We start from the raw sequence: 16373 nt of genomic DNA on the forward strand, positions 1-16373 counted from the left end.
TGTAACTCTATAGTTAACTATAGAGGTTGTCCAGTTAAATTTGGCCTTTAATTTATTGAATTTTTCTTTTCAGGCCCCCAGGACCCGTGCTGTGAGGAATGTGAGAAGACATGCATGTTCTTCTATCATCAAAATGTGTCGTGATTATCCTCAACTTGTGCTGGTAAGACTTGGAGCAAAGCCAAGAAGTGGTTCTAATCTGCCCTCAGCTTAATTTCATTATTTTTTAACTATGGCCTTAAATACACCTCACTTCAAAGAAAAACTCTAAAATTTGGTTTGCTATAGTTAAAAATACAAATATATTTTTATTCCCTATAGAAAAACTTCTCTCCTTATCTTTAGTTCTCAGTTTAAATTTTCACATTTTTTGCATTTCTATTTAAGGCTCTTATAGGTAATGCTATCAAGTGTGTCCAAGTATAAACAGCCTCACCTTGAGAGAGACAAGGCACAGAATGCAACCTAATGGGATAAATTAATGATTCTCAAACTGTAGTCTGAGGAACCCTAAAACCCTTTCAGGGGATCACAAAGTCAAAACAGTTCTCATAATAATACCAAGAGGTTCTTATTCCTTATGTAGTAAATATCAATTGATAACCCACATAAACAAAGCTCTTTGGAGAGTCCTCAGTATTTTTAAGAGTATAAAAAGATTCTAGCACTGAGGGTTTCAGGACGGCTGGGTGGTGCAGTGAGTAGAGCACTGGCCCCGGAGTCAGGAGGACTTGAGTTCAAATCCAGCCTCAGACACTTGACACACTTACTAGCCATGTGACCTTGGGCAAGTCACTTAACCCCAATTGCCCTCCCCCCCTCCCAAAAAAAAAGATTCTAGGACCAAAAAGTTTGAGGACCATTGGTCTAAATAAATAAGATTCTTAATAAGAAATTAATCTCCCCTCAGCATTATAAATTAACTTGACACATCTTCTAGGAACACAAAACATGCATTTGCCTCCTGAATTGTGTACCAAACACCATGATTTATGAGGTCTTTTAAAAAGATTCGTGTAGAAAAATTAGCCCAGATGGGATCGGTAACTGCCCTCTGTTTTCACAATTACATAGCATAGAAAAGTACAAGTTTTTGCCTGGGTAACACAGTTGATTCAACTAGAAAATGTGAGAAATTCTACTACAGAGATGATTATCTTGTAGACCTGGCCTTCCAGGATTTTTAAACAGTTATTAAGAGCATGGTTAAACTCTGTATTTGTACCTTTCTTTGGATATCTGAAGATTTCTTCATGGAGAGCAGATCTCAGCCATGCAAGGAAAAAATTAGCTAAGGTCCTATAGCAGAGAATGAATGAAACACGCCTCTTCACTCTCGAGGGAAGGGGGTGATGCTAGGAGAAAATATTATATATGTTGTCAGGCACAGTTTCAGTACCAGTTATCTTTGTTTTTCGTTTGTCAGAAGGAAAAGTGGTGCCATGGGCGTGGAACATTGTGTATGATGTCACATTTTTACATTGTATTAATCAGTTTTGCAATTTTTTTTCCTTATAACAGATGATAGGGTGTTGTTTGTATGTGCAGAATACAAGGGGAAATCTAGGGGGCCTATACACACGTGTACACTTTACGTGAAGTAAAGTTTATTAGAAAGAAAAACAAACCTCTACCAGCCTTGGTTCTTTTCTTTGTAATCTGCAGCCCAACTTTGACATGCTTTATAATCACGTAAAGCAGCTGCTCTCCAATGAGCTACTCCTGACACAAATGGAGAAGTGTGCCCTTATGGAAGCCCTGGTCCTAATCAGCAATCAGTTCAAGGACTACAAACGGCAGAAAGTTTTTCTGGAGGAGCTGATGTCACCAGTTGCCAACCTCTGGCTTTCTGAAGAGATGCAAAGGTATAGTTGATCCTATCTCACATCCTCCCAGAATCTTATAAGGATATTAGGGAAACTGAAGGGGAAAAGCCTTTAAACACAAGAGAAGGGAGGCAGTTTTTTGGCCTATGTAGGTAACAGCTGTCTTTGGAATCATTTTAATGAGCTTAAAAGAAGGTGTGGTTGGGGTGGTAACATTCAGCATATTTTATTAAAGTAATTAACTTGGAAAATAACTTGTAGTTAGTCAGGAGAGTTTGTTCACCAGGAAGCACAATGCGTATACATGGGCATAATGGTCAGTACCAGGGTGGTGCATGGCTAGTCTGGGCTAGCCTACAGGGTAGGCTAAAGTTTGTGATGTTTCTCTTGGGCTTTTATTTTACAGTGTAGCTGAGCAGGGTGAATAGCTAAGAGAGTCAGTACAAGTAGAAGTCACATAGATAGGCACAAAAGGAAGGTTCCCCTTTTTTGATCCTTCTGAGTACATATTAAATGAGAATAAAACGATTTAAACTATTTGTACTCCTCTCCATTGAAACAAACTTTAGTGCAAAATAACATAGCCTCTTCTTTTTTTTTAACTCAAGTTTTTTTGTATTACCGTTATCACCAAAAAAAAATGAGGGGGGGGGATTGTTATCTTGGGAAATCTTTTTTATTGAGTAGATAAGAATCATTTTCGATTAACACATTAACTGCAGTCAGGATGGAAGTTCAACCATAGCCTCTTCTTGTGGAAGATAATACTGATATTTGTATATCCCCAACATCATGTGGAGTACAACCTGGCAACTAGATTTTTTTGCATCCATTTGGGTTGGAGCTATGAAAATACTGACTAATATTCTCTCTCCTCTGTGCCCAAATCTCAGAGTGCTATCAGATGCTGATTCTTTTATTGCCTATGTGGGTGCTGATAACAAAATCTGTGAGCCAGGCTTGGAAGATGCCAACGGTCTAAATCGTTCACGAGTAAGTAAAAAGCCTTTTTTGGGAAAGCAAGTTCTCTGCTGATGATTGTGTGTGGTTGTGTGATATGTTCTCCATTCTCATAGTCCTGCTAGTCTTGGGCCTCTCCCATTGACATTCTGGGAAGAGATCTAGAAATATTGCCACTACTGCTCTAAGCTGCTTCTTTCTTTTCAAATGAGTCTTTTTTAATAGCTGTGTTCACACAGTAGATTAGCTGATTATTACTTAACTTCAAAATGTTCTAAATGACATTTGAAATAGAAAGCTTCGTGAAAATAAATCAGAGGAAAATGAGTCACAGAAAATCATTGGTCTCCCAGCCAGCCTTGTTTCAGCCCCATATAAAGGTCTTCATAACAGTTTGCTGGGGAAGGTGAATTGGTATAGTGTAGGAGAATACAAGGAAAGGAATTAGAAAACCAGAATCAGACTCAGAAGAACTTCAAGTGAGTCTATGTGGGTTGGAGACGTGGAATGTACCGTGATGGGAATTTTCTTCCCTCCCCTAATGTTGCATGAGCTACTGACTCTTATTCTTGGAGTAGAATCGAAGGAATTGACATTTAAAAGATTAATAATTTGGCCATATGACAGCCAAACAAACTCTAAACCACTGAGCACCATTGTAGGACAATGGTCGCCCTGGAGATGTTAATCCACTTTCAGACCTGTTACAGGAGCAAGGTTTGCGGTCAGTCCTCGGAGCATTGTGCTGCAGGGAGACAAGATAGTGGTGACCCAAACACTTCCTTTTAGAGCATATCCTGCAGACACTCGACTCAGCACGACTAGCACCAAGACATCTTCCAGTCATAAGCTCCTGTGGAAGGGTCGTTGCATACCCTGGAAGGTATCCTCATGGTGGGGAAGCTTGTAAACAGGTTTCCAGAGGCTACCACCGGCCCGGAGAGGGGCGGCTGGAGGACTCCCCTTGGGCTTTGCTGGCTTAAAGAGAACAAGGTCCAGTGAGCAAGTGGAGGGGTCATCTTCACCTTCTCGCTGGCCTCATACTGCTTTTGCCAAAGCACTAAATAAGCCTTTACTAAGAAGATTTATTTCTGTTCATTTTTCGCCTTCTATTTATCTCTGTTTTCTTTTTGCTATAGATAAGTTTTTGTGTGTACACCATTCTGGGCGTTGTGAAACGAGCTCGATGGCCCACAGACCTGGAAGAGGCTAAGGCTGGAGGATTTGTGGTTGGCTATACTCCAAGTGGCAATCCCATCTTTCGTAACCCTTGCACCGAACAGGTCCTGAAACTTCTCGACAATTTGCTCGCTCTTATAAGGTGGGTCAATCTGATAGGTCATTTTCTGATTTAAAGCTTATTTATTTGCATGGCCTTAGTATGTGTTCTCTCACTGAAATCAATGGGATTGTGTCCTGGCACCTAGATTGGTTCTAGTCTGATTTTTTTGGTTGACATTTTCATTTTCCTAAAGTAACCCCAGAACTTGTAAAATCCTGATGAAAAGAACTGCATCATTTCTTACTTGACCTGGTTTTGATGTTGAGTAAAAAGAAATCTATACTGCTTCTTCCAAAATGGCTATTCTCTTTACTCCTCCTCAACCCTGATTCCTCCTTTCATTTTTTTTTTTCAAGCAATCGGGGTTAAGTAACTTGCTCAAGGTTACATGGCCAGTTATTTCTGGGTGTGGCGCTAAGTATCTGAGCCCAGATTTGATCCCCAGGTCATCCCGACACTGGAGCCGGTGCTCTTACTGGCTGAGCCACCTGGCCGCCCCTCCTCCTTTCATCTTGAGCGGCATTTGACATAAACATAAATGAAGCACATTAAAGTATCTGCTCACCTGAGCAGTCTGTGCTTTGTCATTGTGGTTCTCTAAATGAAAATCATATGAATTGACTATAACAGTTACTGTGACTACAAGTGTACCAAACCTATCTGTTGTCTGTGAGCTGAAAAGAAGAAAGTTGACACTTGATGGAGATATTTATATTTTCTACCTCATTTCTGAGATCTGGAGGGAAGGAGGAGGAGACTGAGTTGAACCTGTGATGTTATCTATGTAGTGTGTTTCCAGTGTTTAAACTCCCTTTATTAATGCAACTTGGTACCTGCCTCAAAACTAAGTATTAGAAAGTTGTCTGGGGCACTGAGAGCTTAAATGCCAAGTCACATAGGCAGTAAGCATTAGGCATCAAAGGTTTTGTGACTACCCTCTACACCACTCTCCATGATTTAATCTATGAAGCAAGTGGAAAGAGATGTGCCATAAATAAGTGTGCTTGGAAATGGCAAGTATCATGTAATTCCTAGATTTGGGGCAACTGTCACAATGAAGTTTTTCAAGGGGAGAAGTGGAATCCAGTTAGTTCCCGATTGTCCACAGTTGAATTTGAGCATCTACTTATTTCTTTTAGTATTGTCCATATTGGAAATTTGGGACTAAGCACCAACCCCATTTGTTTCTTTGCTGACCAACACATCAGAACTTAGGCAATCCAAAATGCTTGTATCTCAGGTAGTCCATTTGGTCTCCCAAATTCATCTTGTCTAGAAGAGCAGTGTTAAGGATTCTTTGTCAGCTATCCAGTTACCTGTTAGAGGTAGGGGGTTGTTATCTTGATGTGTGTTGTCTTGATTTCTAGAGAAGTTATTCTACAGGAAATGTTGGTTGTGAATTGGGCCACAGGACTGAGGTTGGAGGGATGTATTGCCATCTTGTTGTCCTTACAAATAAAAGATTCATTTGTCATGGCACAGTGACGTTTGATAGAGTGATAAATTCACAGAGCAACAAGGACATAGAGTAGTCTGTCATTCCCTTCTTCTGTCTTCCTGTTACTAGACTTCTGGGGAACCCAAAAATTTGGATAAGAGTAAGCAAGCAAAGCAGTACTGTTTAGTGGGTAGAACCCAAACTGTGAATGTTGAAATCAATTAAATAAGGAAGCATACAAGGTTGCTGCAGAACATCACCTTGATATTCTCAGATTCCTGTGTTATTAGAAACTCCAAAATTCTAACATGAATAGGTACTTTATTAAATGTTGATTTAGCAATTTTCTCTTCCTCAGGAGGGCCAAGAATGGCAGTTTGTTTGTTTGTTTGTTTTTTTAAACAGACCAGGTTTTGATTTTGATAAAGGTAAATAACCAAGATATTGACAATATCTCCTGCTTCTAAGTTTGTCTGTTCAGGAAAGGAGATGATGGTTGGCATTAGGCTCTGTAGAAAAAAATGTTCTATTATTATGTTGGTTGTTTGGAATCCAGGGTGAAACAAATTAGTTGACTGGTTTGTGAGTTGGTTAAGGATAGTAAAAGTTGGGGAGACAACTTTTCACACAGAACTTTCTTGTCCTCCAAAGTCATACTTTTATCATTTCGGTTTAATTTAAATTTATGCTTGAAGGTGCTTTGTTACAGATATGTAGCTACGGATGGGAAGAGAATTTGATAACAAATAGTGTTAGCACCGTGGTGATAAAATTGTTTTGATAAGCCAGAAACTTCATTACAAGACTATCTTTTAGTGTGCCTCCTTGTTTTCTGGACACCATGGTAAGCATTCAGCAAAAGGTGGGGTCAAAATTCATATAAGTGAATGGTGTGCTCATTGCCCTAACTTAGAAGACCATTTATGAGACCTTGAGCATTGTGTTGATAAAATCCTGGGGTAATTGCACTTTAGTGAAAAAGGTAGAAATGATAGTGCCACCATCATTAGCCATAAAAATTATTGGATAGGCAGAGGCAAAGAGAGTGATAGAAGGACTCGAGGGTCCTTATAGCTTTAGTAACATTTGCCACCTTAGTGAAATAATCTTTACACTTCCTGAAGTCGACTCATCTGGGGATGGTAATTACATGTAATTTGAGGATAAGAACCAAAAACCTCTGTCCCTAGCATCTTTGGGTCTTAATCAAGAACTGATATTGTCAGAAAGCATGCAGCAGCACATTTTCCTGAAGTAACCACATGTAGGTGGAAGCAGAAAAGAGAATAAGTAATTCAGAAGAAAAAAAAAGATGGCAAATTGCACTGACTTTTCAAGAGCAAGTGCTTGTGCTCCCTCATCTCCATGGATTGCTGTGTGATGCTTTTGATATGCCATGGAAAGGAAGGGAAGCTGTGGAAGGCAGGTCAGAACAGCTTTCTAGTCAGGGTTCCTTGGTTATTAAAAAAAAGCCAGTATCTGCTGAGGTAAGTCATTTTGGTGTGGGGAAAAGGCCTTTGGGAGGACCTTAGTGCAGGCCCAATCCCAGGAGAAATATTGTGTATTCCTGTCCTGTTTCTCCACTCCACTGCCCCCCTCAGTGTTTATAGCTCACTATCCTAGGCTGTTGGGGTTGATTCCTGGTAAGCTGGGTCGAGGATTTGGCTCTCTATCGAAAAAGCCATTTACTCTGAGTGGATAAATTTCCGAAACATGGGCTGAGTATCTTTTGTTCCACAGGGAACTTTGCTCGGACTTTGAATCTGAACTCTACTCTGTACACCTCTCTTGGACCACTTTCTCTGAGAAGAGCCACTAAACTATTTTCTACATGGACTTCCTCTTATTATTAACTCAGTGGAGTTTTCTTGATGTTTAGTAGTTTCTAACCCACCATTGGGCTTCTGTTAAGTGGTTCCAGGGTAGATACTTGTGGCTGGCATTGATTATGAGCAAAAACTGCCTTTTTGGCTTCCCATTTCAAGAATCAGTTATCCTGCCAAACCAGCATAAGACAATGTGTAGTAGTTTGCCTGATGAAACTCTTAAGAAGACTTTTTCTGTCTTGACTCTCCATCTCTGGCTTTTTCTTCAACCCTTAGAATCTGAGAATATTATTCAATAGAAAATCGTTTAGTGAGGGAAGGAAAATGATAGATTTAACAAGATTTATAACTTTTCAAATCTGTCTTTGTAGATCTTCCCTCTTTGTACTTCACAGCTCTGTTTTGGGAAAAACAAGTAAAGGGAGAAAGAGTGGCTATGATATTTTTGTAAAGAAGACTGGAACTGGAGACAATAGCGTGCGATCTTTTTACATTATTTACTGACAACCAGTTTCTTTGTCGACAAAAATTGGCAGCATCTTGCTTCTTTCCCTGTTTATTTAGGACTCCGGCAGATGGTTTTTGACATTGATAATTCAGATTCTTTCTGCCCAAAAAGTTCAAATGGGAATGGTATTTGTATCTTGTCTCACATTAGCAACAAAATTTCCCTTGTTGAAATGGGTGGATTCTCCTCAGTTCTAAGGTGCCAGTTGTCTTAAGATCAAACTCCTCTACGTAAGTAAGAATTTGCATCAGTAAAAACTGGTACCATTGGAGACTTTTGTGACTTACCTGAATGAAAAGCCTATTTAGGCCAGCATGAGAATGGGGTTTTGTAGTGTGTGCTACCCATTTGGTGTTCAGTTCTGATTTGGGTTGACATTAAGGTTTTGTAGAGTATAATGTGGCTATAATGTCAGATGCTGAACGAAACCACCATATGATACAATGAAATTTGCGTCAGAGTATGGAAAAATGTATCTTCCATTGGGCTAAAGGAGAGACTGGACCTACAATACAGCTTGATGTTTCTAGTAACAAACAAAGCACAATTGTTTGTGATTGTTGCAACAAGGGATACTGGCACTTGCCTCTAGTGATGTTAGGACAACCTCCACTTGTTGGAGTGAAGGTGTAAGACGTGAAGAAGTTGGACAATTCCTCTCTTTTACTTCTTTTCTTCCTGGTTCTAGGATATTTATTAGCCTACCTAGATCTCTTGAGTAGCCAGAACAGGACTGCTTTAGGTTCAAGAAAATGTCATCTCCCAGCTCTGATGCTGAGGTTGCCCTGCTGGAATGTTTTTTAGGTTAACGGCTACCTTTCTTCTCCTTGGTTCCACATTTCATGTTTATACTCTTTGGCAAAGTTCCAGGCTTCCATTTTGAACCCTTTTCCTGAAGAACTCTCAGGTTGCTTTGTGCCCTCTTTCCTGTCCCCTATTTAGAGAAGTCATAAGAACATCTCCATCAGCATACCAGTTTGGGAAGAGAAGGCTGATGCCTAGCACAAAGCAATCTCTCTACTCTGTTATCTTCCCTCTTCCATGTCAGTTTGGGAGAAACATATGTATATAAAGCAATTTCTCTCTTTCAGAACCCACAATACTTTGTATACACCAGAGGTACTGGCTAAACTGGGAGATAATTTCTCAAAGGCTTTGGATATGCTTGAAGTAGAAAAGAATGCTATCTTGGGTAAGAAACTTTTTGTTTCCTCTAAGTTCAGCTTTCCCAATCTCTTCTCCCCTACTTTAAGAATTTCTGGGAATTGGTGTGTCTGGTTCCTGCAGCACTAACATCCTACTATGCTCTTGATATACCTACATGGTATATTGTCATAAAAAGAATATTAGACTTGGAGCCCCACTAGGTTCAAATTATGCCTCTGATATTTTTTAGTTCTATGACCCTAACAAGTTACTTAATATCTCTGTTTCTGGTCAGTAGTCAATAAATACTGGTTAAATACCTGCCTGCCAAGCAGTATGCTATACACTGGAGATACAAATAAAAACAGAGACACATAAAAACTCTCCCCTCAAGTAGCTAAGAGTCTAATAAAGGATAGCAGTGCACAAAAGGCAGGTGAGAAGTTGGGGGAGAGGGAGGTTAAGGTACCTGTACAGGAACTTGATGGAGAGTTCTGGTGAAGTCCAGAAGCAGAATAGCTGATAGGAAATGAGGAGAAGACTGTTCTGATCGCCCTTCTTAAATAGAGGCTCTGGAGCCATGGCCCTGTCCTCCAGTTATAGGGTCAGAGAGGCAGAAGGTACTTAACAATGAGATGGGAGTACCAGGCAGATTCAATCTGGCAACATGAGATTTCCCAGTGGTGAGTTTCCTGTGGAAGGAAGGCAGGATGAAGGAGGTCTGAAGAAGTCCAAAGCAGTGGTAGAAAATGTTCCTCAGTTTCCATATCTTTAAAATGGAGCTAATAATACCTATAGTGCCCAACTTGCAGTTATTGTGAGGGTAAGATGAAATAACATTTGCTTTGCAAACTCAAAAGTTCTATGTAATTATCAGTTGGTGGTACTGTTACTGTTTAACCTGAGAGTCAATTTTCTCATCTGTAAAATGGGGATTGTACTAAATACAGCACAGCTCTCATCCCACATCTATCACAGGCTATCTGGGTAGTATATTGATCAATCAATATATACTATCACTTCATCTCTTATGTATTACAAATTTAACCTTAAGAAGATCCAGTTTTCCCCTTCCTACTCCTGTGATTTTGGTATTCTGCCACCAGGTAACAAGAGTATGCCACACATAAGAAAAGATGCTTAATCTCTAGACTGTTTAGACTAAAAAATTAGTTTGCTTTTGTATAAATAGAAAATAATTTTAAAATACATTAGTATATAAGTGATGATACAATCTGTTACTAAGTTTATAAACATATGAAGTATTTATGTAAAATATCTCTCAGTATTTGAACTTATTTGACCAGCAGTATACTTAATACTTTTATAGCAAGTTTTTCTTTAAGATACCCACAAGCACTTACTTTGGTGTCTAGCTACAGATAAGTTTCACTAAAAACCTGGATGTTGAAGGGACACTAGGAAATACAAGATAAACAAAGTCTAAGCAGTCCGTTAGACCAAGTGGACTATCCAAGCTGAATAGCACGTGATTGAGTTACAAGTTGTATTAATTTTTCAGGACAAGGTCCTACAATAGCCTCTCAGTTTATGAGTTAATCTAGTTGAAAATGAATTACTCAAAGATGACTGAAAATATGTTGGTTTCCTCATCCTTGAGGTGCTGAGTAGTGAAACTGAGTATCATTGCCTTTTTGGTAACTGCTATGTACTCCTCAGGGCAGAAACTTACGTCTTTATTGTTTGATCCTTGACTGAATTGAAATACAGGTATTTGGAGTAAATTTTTTTTCAAAGAAATTCAAATGTACTGTTCTCACTAATCCTGGATTTGATTTGAAATTTTTTTTTAAATAATACAGGATCTTAGTATACCCAAAACCTTTCCCAGGTTTGATTACAAAGCATGCTCAGCTCTACCAGGCAACATAAGATGTGTTGGAAAAAACAGTGGGTAAGGCTAAACTAGTCAAGCTGTTCAAGGGGAAAAGTATTAGTTTTGCCTATCCAGTGTTACCCATTAGTAGCCAGAATTGCCTTTTCAATACCCTTATCTTAGAATCTTCCCCATCATGAAGAACCCTGAAGAGAGAGCTATATATCAGAATATATCAGTAAAAACCTTTTCTTTATCCACTGAAATGGATGTTTGTTTCCATTTTGCTTGATTTTTTTAGTTTTCCCCAGGAGTTGCTGATAATATTAATACAGTCACTTCTATCTACTAGCAAATCTTCTAATGTGAACTGGCACCATTAAAGGAACCATACCCTTTATCATTAAACACAAATGTGCCTTTAAAATGTTTTAGTAAGTTTAAATATCCCTACATGATGAACAATTTGCCATTATCCATTTCAGTGAGAGCTCCATTAGGGCAGAAATAAAATGTGAACTTTGGGACATTTTATTCCAAGTTAAATAGAGCATCAAACAATCAAGGTTTTGGTGGTCCTGAGTGCTGTGGGAGAGGTATGTTACTAACCAGTGTAAGTGGCTGGGACATTTCTTCACATCTCTCCCAGGTCTTCAAAGAAACTATTTAAGTTTCAAAGCAGTTTGAAGGTTTGGCTAGCCCCATGAGAATCTAAATCCTCAGCCCAGAGCACTTCATTGTGCACTGTCAATTTCAGGTAGTTAGTGGTAGAACAATGTGTACCTGAACAGTCTTCTTCCTGAGGCAAGCCACGATGACAGAGTAGAAGGAAGCAATGCAGCTAAGCTCCCATCTGCAACTCCAGACAAATCTATAAGATGTACCAAGCCTAATCCTGATGGAGAAAGACAGAAAAAGTCATAGTGAGTCCCTTTTCCGACCCAAGTCAACATAGGAAGACAGAGAGGTCTACAGACACTGGGAACAGAGTGGGGGCAAGAGCCCCAACAGCAGAACACTCCAGCCCCCAGGGAAAGGCAGGGATGTACCAGCCCAAAAAGAGGCCTCAAACGAATACATTGGGACCCCTAGACCCACATCAGAGTGCTACAGCAGGAACAAGTGTTAAACTGGAAGCTTTGTCCCTCATTTAACAGTTCTGGGTCACAGATCCAGGACGGAGTGAGAAGGGGGCATGCAAAGAGCACAGAGCCCTGGTTGTTGTACAAAGAAAGGAGAAACTTTGAAAGCCAACAGCAGCAGTATGACTTAGAGCCCGGGGCAGAGCAGGGTCTCATTTCCAGTATGTATCTCAGCCTGCAAAGGAATAATCAAAACAGGAATTCCAAACCAAAGAGGAACCTATGATTCTGTCACTCTGAGGCAGCAGAGTTTTCCATCTAGCTGATGGGCTGAGTCCAGCAGCTTCTGCTTTTTTTCAGACCTAAACCCAGGTCAAGACTTTACAGAGTTCAAACCAGGGGAGGCAGCAAATCAGACTTTGCCCTACATCAGATCACTGAAAGCTTCAGGGTCTCCAAACTTGCCCAGAGATCCTAGAATAACACAATATTCAATATCTCAACAAAGTAGTAACAGGGTCAGCCTAGATGTTCTTGAAGTTCTGCAGAACCCAACCTTGATATCAAGTCCAAAATCAGGACATATTCTGGAAGAATGGGCAAACAAAAAAAAAACCCACATAAGGAACTATTATGGTGGCAGGGATGCTAAAAACAAAAGAGAATGACTCAAAAACTTCTACAAGTAAAGCCTTAGAAAAAAACATTTTGGGTATAAACTAAACAAATTTCAGAAAAAGATGAAATGAGTTTTAAAAAAGGAAGGTAAAAAAAATTTATAAATGAATTGCGAGTCTTTGAGGAAAATATTAGAAAAGAAATGAGGGCTATGGAAGAAACAATTGGAAAAGATGTAAACAGTTTGGCACAAGAGGTACAAAACCTTGTCCGAGCAACAAACTCCTTGAAAATTTGAACAGACCAAATAGAAACCAGTGTTGTCATGAGGCAAGGAGAAATATTAAAGTAGAAATAGAATTTACCAGCCACCTCCTAAAAGAGAACCCAAAATGAAAATTCCCAGGAACATTAGCCAAAATCCAGAATTTCCAGGACAAAGGGAAAATATCACAAACAGCCAGAAAGATAGAATTCAAGCACTAAGAAGCCACAGTTGGGAGCAGCCACCACTATAAAGCAGCAGAGAACTTGGAATATAATGTTCCAGGTGAAGGAACTATGAGCTCACAGCCAAAAATAACTTACTCAGCAAAACTGAGGATAACGCTTCAGGGAGGAAATGGACCTTTAATGAAATAGAGGACTTCCATACATTTCTGATGCATTAGAAACTTTGCAATCCAAACACAGGAGTGCTGAGAAATCTTAAAAGTAATCATGAATAATCAATGATAAGGGATTAAACTAGAATAAGCTGCTTACATTCAAATATGGGGAGGTAGTGCATGTATCTGAACCCTGTCATCATCAGGGTTCATAGAGGGAGTCCAATTAGACAAGACCCAGGAGTGGTTCTGTTATGTCTTGGTGATCTTATGAAAAGAACAAGAAAAGAGAGCAAGGAATATACTGAGCTAGAGGGAAAGAAAAGGACAGTTAGGAAAATTATCTTATGTAATCAGAATGTAGAAGTAGACATGTGTAAAGCAAGAAGGAAGGAGGGTAGAGGGGGAGCAGTTGACACTTGAACCTCACCCCCATCTTAACTGGTCAGAGGGAAAGGGGGAATTAGGGGGGTTGATTGTGGGAGGGTTAGCAAAACAAAGTCTAATGATGTACAAAAAATATTTATAGTGATTTGAGGTAGCAAAGAATGAGATTGCAAGAAAGTAACCATAAATTGTGAGATGGATGAACAAGTTATGGTATATAAATGGAATGGAATGCTATTATGTTGAACTCCTTTCAGTATAATGAGACCAACCATGATTCCAGAGAACTGTTGAGGAAACATGCCACCCACCTTCTAAAGAGAGGTTGAAGGACTCAGAAAACAGAATGAGACAAGTGCTTTTTAGGACTGGACCAGTGTGGAAAGTTGTTTTGATTGACTATATGCTTATAATTTTTGTTTCCTTTTGTTTTGTTTTCCATGTTCTCAGTTGGGAGTGGAAGGGTGAGAAGGCATATTTTGTCTCATTCAAAAAAAAAAAGCTAAAACTAAATCTTCTTCCCCCCTCCAGGACTTCCTCAGCCTCTCCTAGAACTCTATGACTCTCCTGTCTACAAAACAGTCTTGGAACGAATGCAGGGTTTCTTTTGTACTCTTTATGAGAACTGGTAAGAGGTTGCTATTACCTCTCTATATTCTGTTTCTTACTGTTCCCTTTCATAAGTGCATTAGTGTTAGACTCCCTGATGGTTGGTATTTAATCCATGTTCCTTTGGGTACCAGGGGGATGAGGCAGTATAAAACCAGATATTCTCTTGCTAAAGACCAATGGCATAATCAACAGATTGAACTTCTGGTTCTGGCTTTATGATTTCCTTATGAAATCTCATGCTTATTCCTTTTCCATTATTGGGGGCATATTTGCCCTGAATCATCCACATTCTCCTATATTTCCCCTTGGGATAAGTGACATACCTGGAAATAAGCTGGCTAAATAGAGTTCAAGGGTAAACTTTTTACCCTACAAGCTTAGCCTGAAGAGCAACGTGCTATAACCAACTGACAACTAACTCTCCAGAGACAATTTTCATTATAAAGTCATTGCATTTTAATTAATAGGGAATTGGAAGGCAGTTAACCCTTGACTCAGAAATTTATTGAAATAGATAATTGATCAAGCAAGCAGAAGCATATGACATTTTTTTAGTTTCTTGGGTATTAAGAACTGGCATTGGTGGGTACTGAATTTGCTGATGATTTTCTCCTGTAGTTTCCATATCTTAGGGAAAGCAGGCTCTTCTATGCAGCAAGACTTCTACACTGTTGAAGATCTTGCCACCCAGCTTCTTAATTCTGCCTTTGTCAACTTGAACAGCATTCCTGACTACCGACTCCGACCCATGCTTCATATCCTTTTGGAATCTGACAAAAGAGTTGGAAAATAAGAAATAATCCTCGTAGACTGAGGGGTGTAATTATCTGGGTTCATGAAAACTTCACTAAAGTACAATGAATTGAAACCTAAAAGCAGGAAAAGAAAATTACAGAAGAGACATAGGAATTCTCGAAAGCTGTTTCTTATATAATTGGAATGTGACTAGCAAGTCTTAAGAAAATCTTGTTCAGTCTCTTAGGATTAGGCCTTTTCCTTCAAATTTTTTATTTTGACTCAGATTGCCTAATTGTTCTATAGTTGTCCATGTGCTGCTTCTGTGGAAAAGCAACTTCATATTGGCGTAGTTACCTTTTATTGAGAGGCAGAATGATATGATGAGACAGCTCTGGGTTCAGGAATTAAGACTGGGGTACGAGTCCCCTCTCTATTTAATAACTGTCCTTGAGCAAGATACTTGACCTGCATGGGCCTGTTTCCTCATCTATAAAAAGAAAGATTGGGTTAAATAGGAACCTTTCCAGCTCTAAATTGTCCTGCAATCCAGGTACTTTCTATTTTTAATACTAGCATCTTTTTTTCCCTCAGAATTGTGAACCAATGGAGAAAGGAAGCAAAACTTGATTGGAAAAATAATGCTTTCCCCTTTTTCTCAGTGTATGAAATTTGGCTCTTGTAAATATGAGCATTCTGGAAGAGAATACAACCTGGAAATGTAATGGGATTAAGCAGGCATACAGCTTAGCATGCTAAGGAAAGAGACAATCCACGGGTTTTACCTAATACCAGACCGTGGCCTTGGCATCTTTAAAACCATTAGCATACTTTCTGAACATCATTATGATCTGCCGTCTGGCTGCCTCAGATTATAGGAGAGGTATGCATTTGGAATGAGGGGTGTGCCTGTGCCTTGAACGTTATAGTGTCCTTAACCAACCTTCTTAACGGGTTTTTGTGAAACCTCTGGTGCTATTCTGCCCTCCAGAGCATTATGAAGCCCTCGTATCTCCTATCCTTGGACCCCTCTTCACCTATCTGCATATGGTAAGAAGGCATTATCAAAAGGAAATTGAAAATCGCTGCCCTGAACCATCCAGCTAAGGAGTTCAGGTTAATTCCTTAAAGCCTCAAGTTCTTCTAGACTCTGAATTTATGCCAAAAGTTTCTTTGGTTGCTCATACCGTCTTTTCTTTTTACTAGACTAAACAATAGCCCAGTAATAAAGTCTAGTTCAGGATACTAAGAAGAAGCCTAGAATGTTTAATCTTGCTATTTACTATGTGAATCCTGGTGCAGCTAACTACCTTTTCCTGTATCTTAGGTTTCTCCTGATAATTGGGCTGATACGAAGGGAGGGGATGCCGTGGGTAGGACAGTAAGCAAGTCCAAGAATCCTAAAAGGCTATACTGTGCTAGGCTTTGTTTGCAAAATCTTAAATCCAGCGGTCCTTCTCAAGGCTCTTGTCAGAGAGGATAATAATAACATACTTGGTAGTCTAAAG

General features: G+C 39.4%; 1 protein-coding gene across 2 annotated transcripts in view; it reads left to right on the top strand.

Annotated features, from left to right (window-relative positions):
- XPO5 (exportin 5) overlaps nucleotides 1–16373 on the top strand; it is a 56697-nt gene that overhangs the window by 35475 nt on the left and 4849 nt on the right. For both annotated transcript variants that reach the window (XM_069065885.1, XM_069065886.1), the window contains 8 exons: nucleotides 74–163; nucleotides 1666–1865; nucleotides 2720–2819; nucleotides 3926–4107; nucleotides 8932–9032; nucleotides 14050–14146; nucleotides 14749–14884; nucleotides 15817–15915. In XM_069065885.1, coding sequence (XP_068921986.1) covers nucleotides 74–163; nucleotides 1666–1865; nucleotides 2720–2819; nucleotides 3926–4107; nucleotides 8932–9032; nucleotides 14050–14146; nucleotides 14749–14884; nucleotides 15817–15915 — 1005 coding nt within the window. The remainder of the gene's footprint in view (nucleotides 1–73; nucleotides 164–1665; nucleotides 1866–2719; nucleotides 2820–3925; nucleotides 4108–8931; nucleotides 9033–14049; nucleotides 14147–14748; nucleotides 14885–15816; nucleotides 15916–16373) is intronic.

The sequence above is a fragment of the Petaurus breviceps genome, unplaced genomic scaffold (assembly GCF_028583685.1).
Source record: "Petaurus breviceps papuanus isolate PSGF00001 unplaced genomic scaffold, PetGlider_PUasm1.0 90701, whole genome shotgun sequence".
NCBI lineage: Eukaryota > Metazoa > Chordata > Mammalia > Diprotodontia > Petauridae > Petaurus > Petaurus breviceps.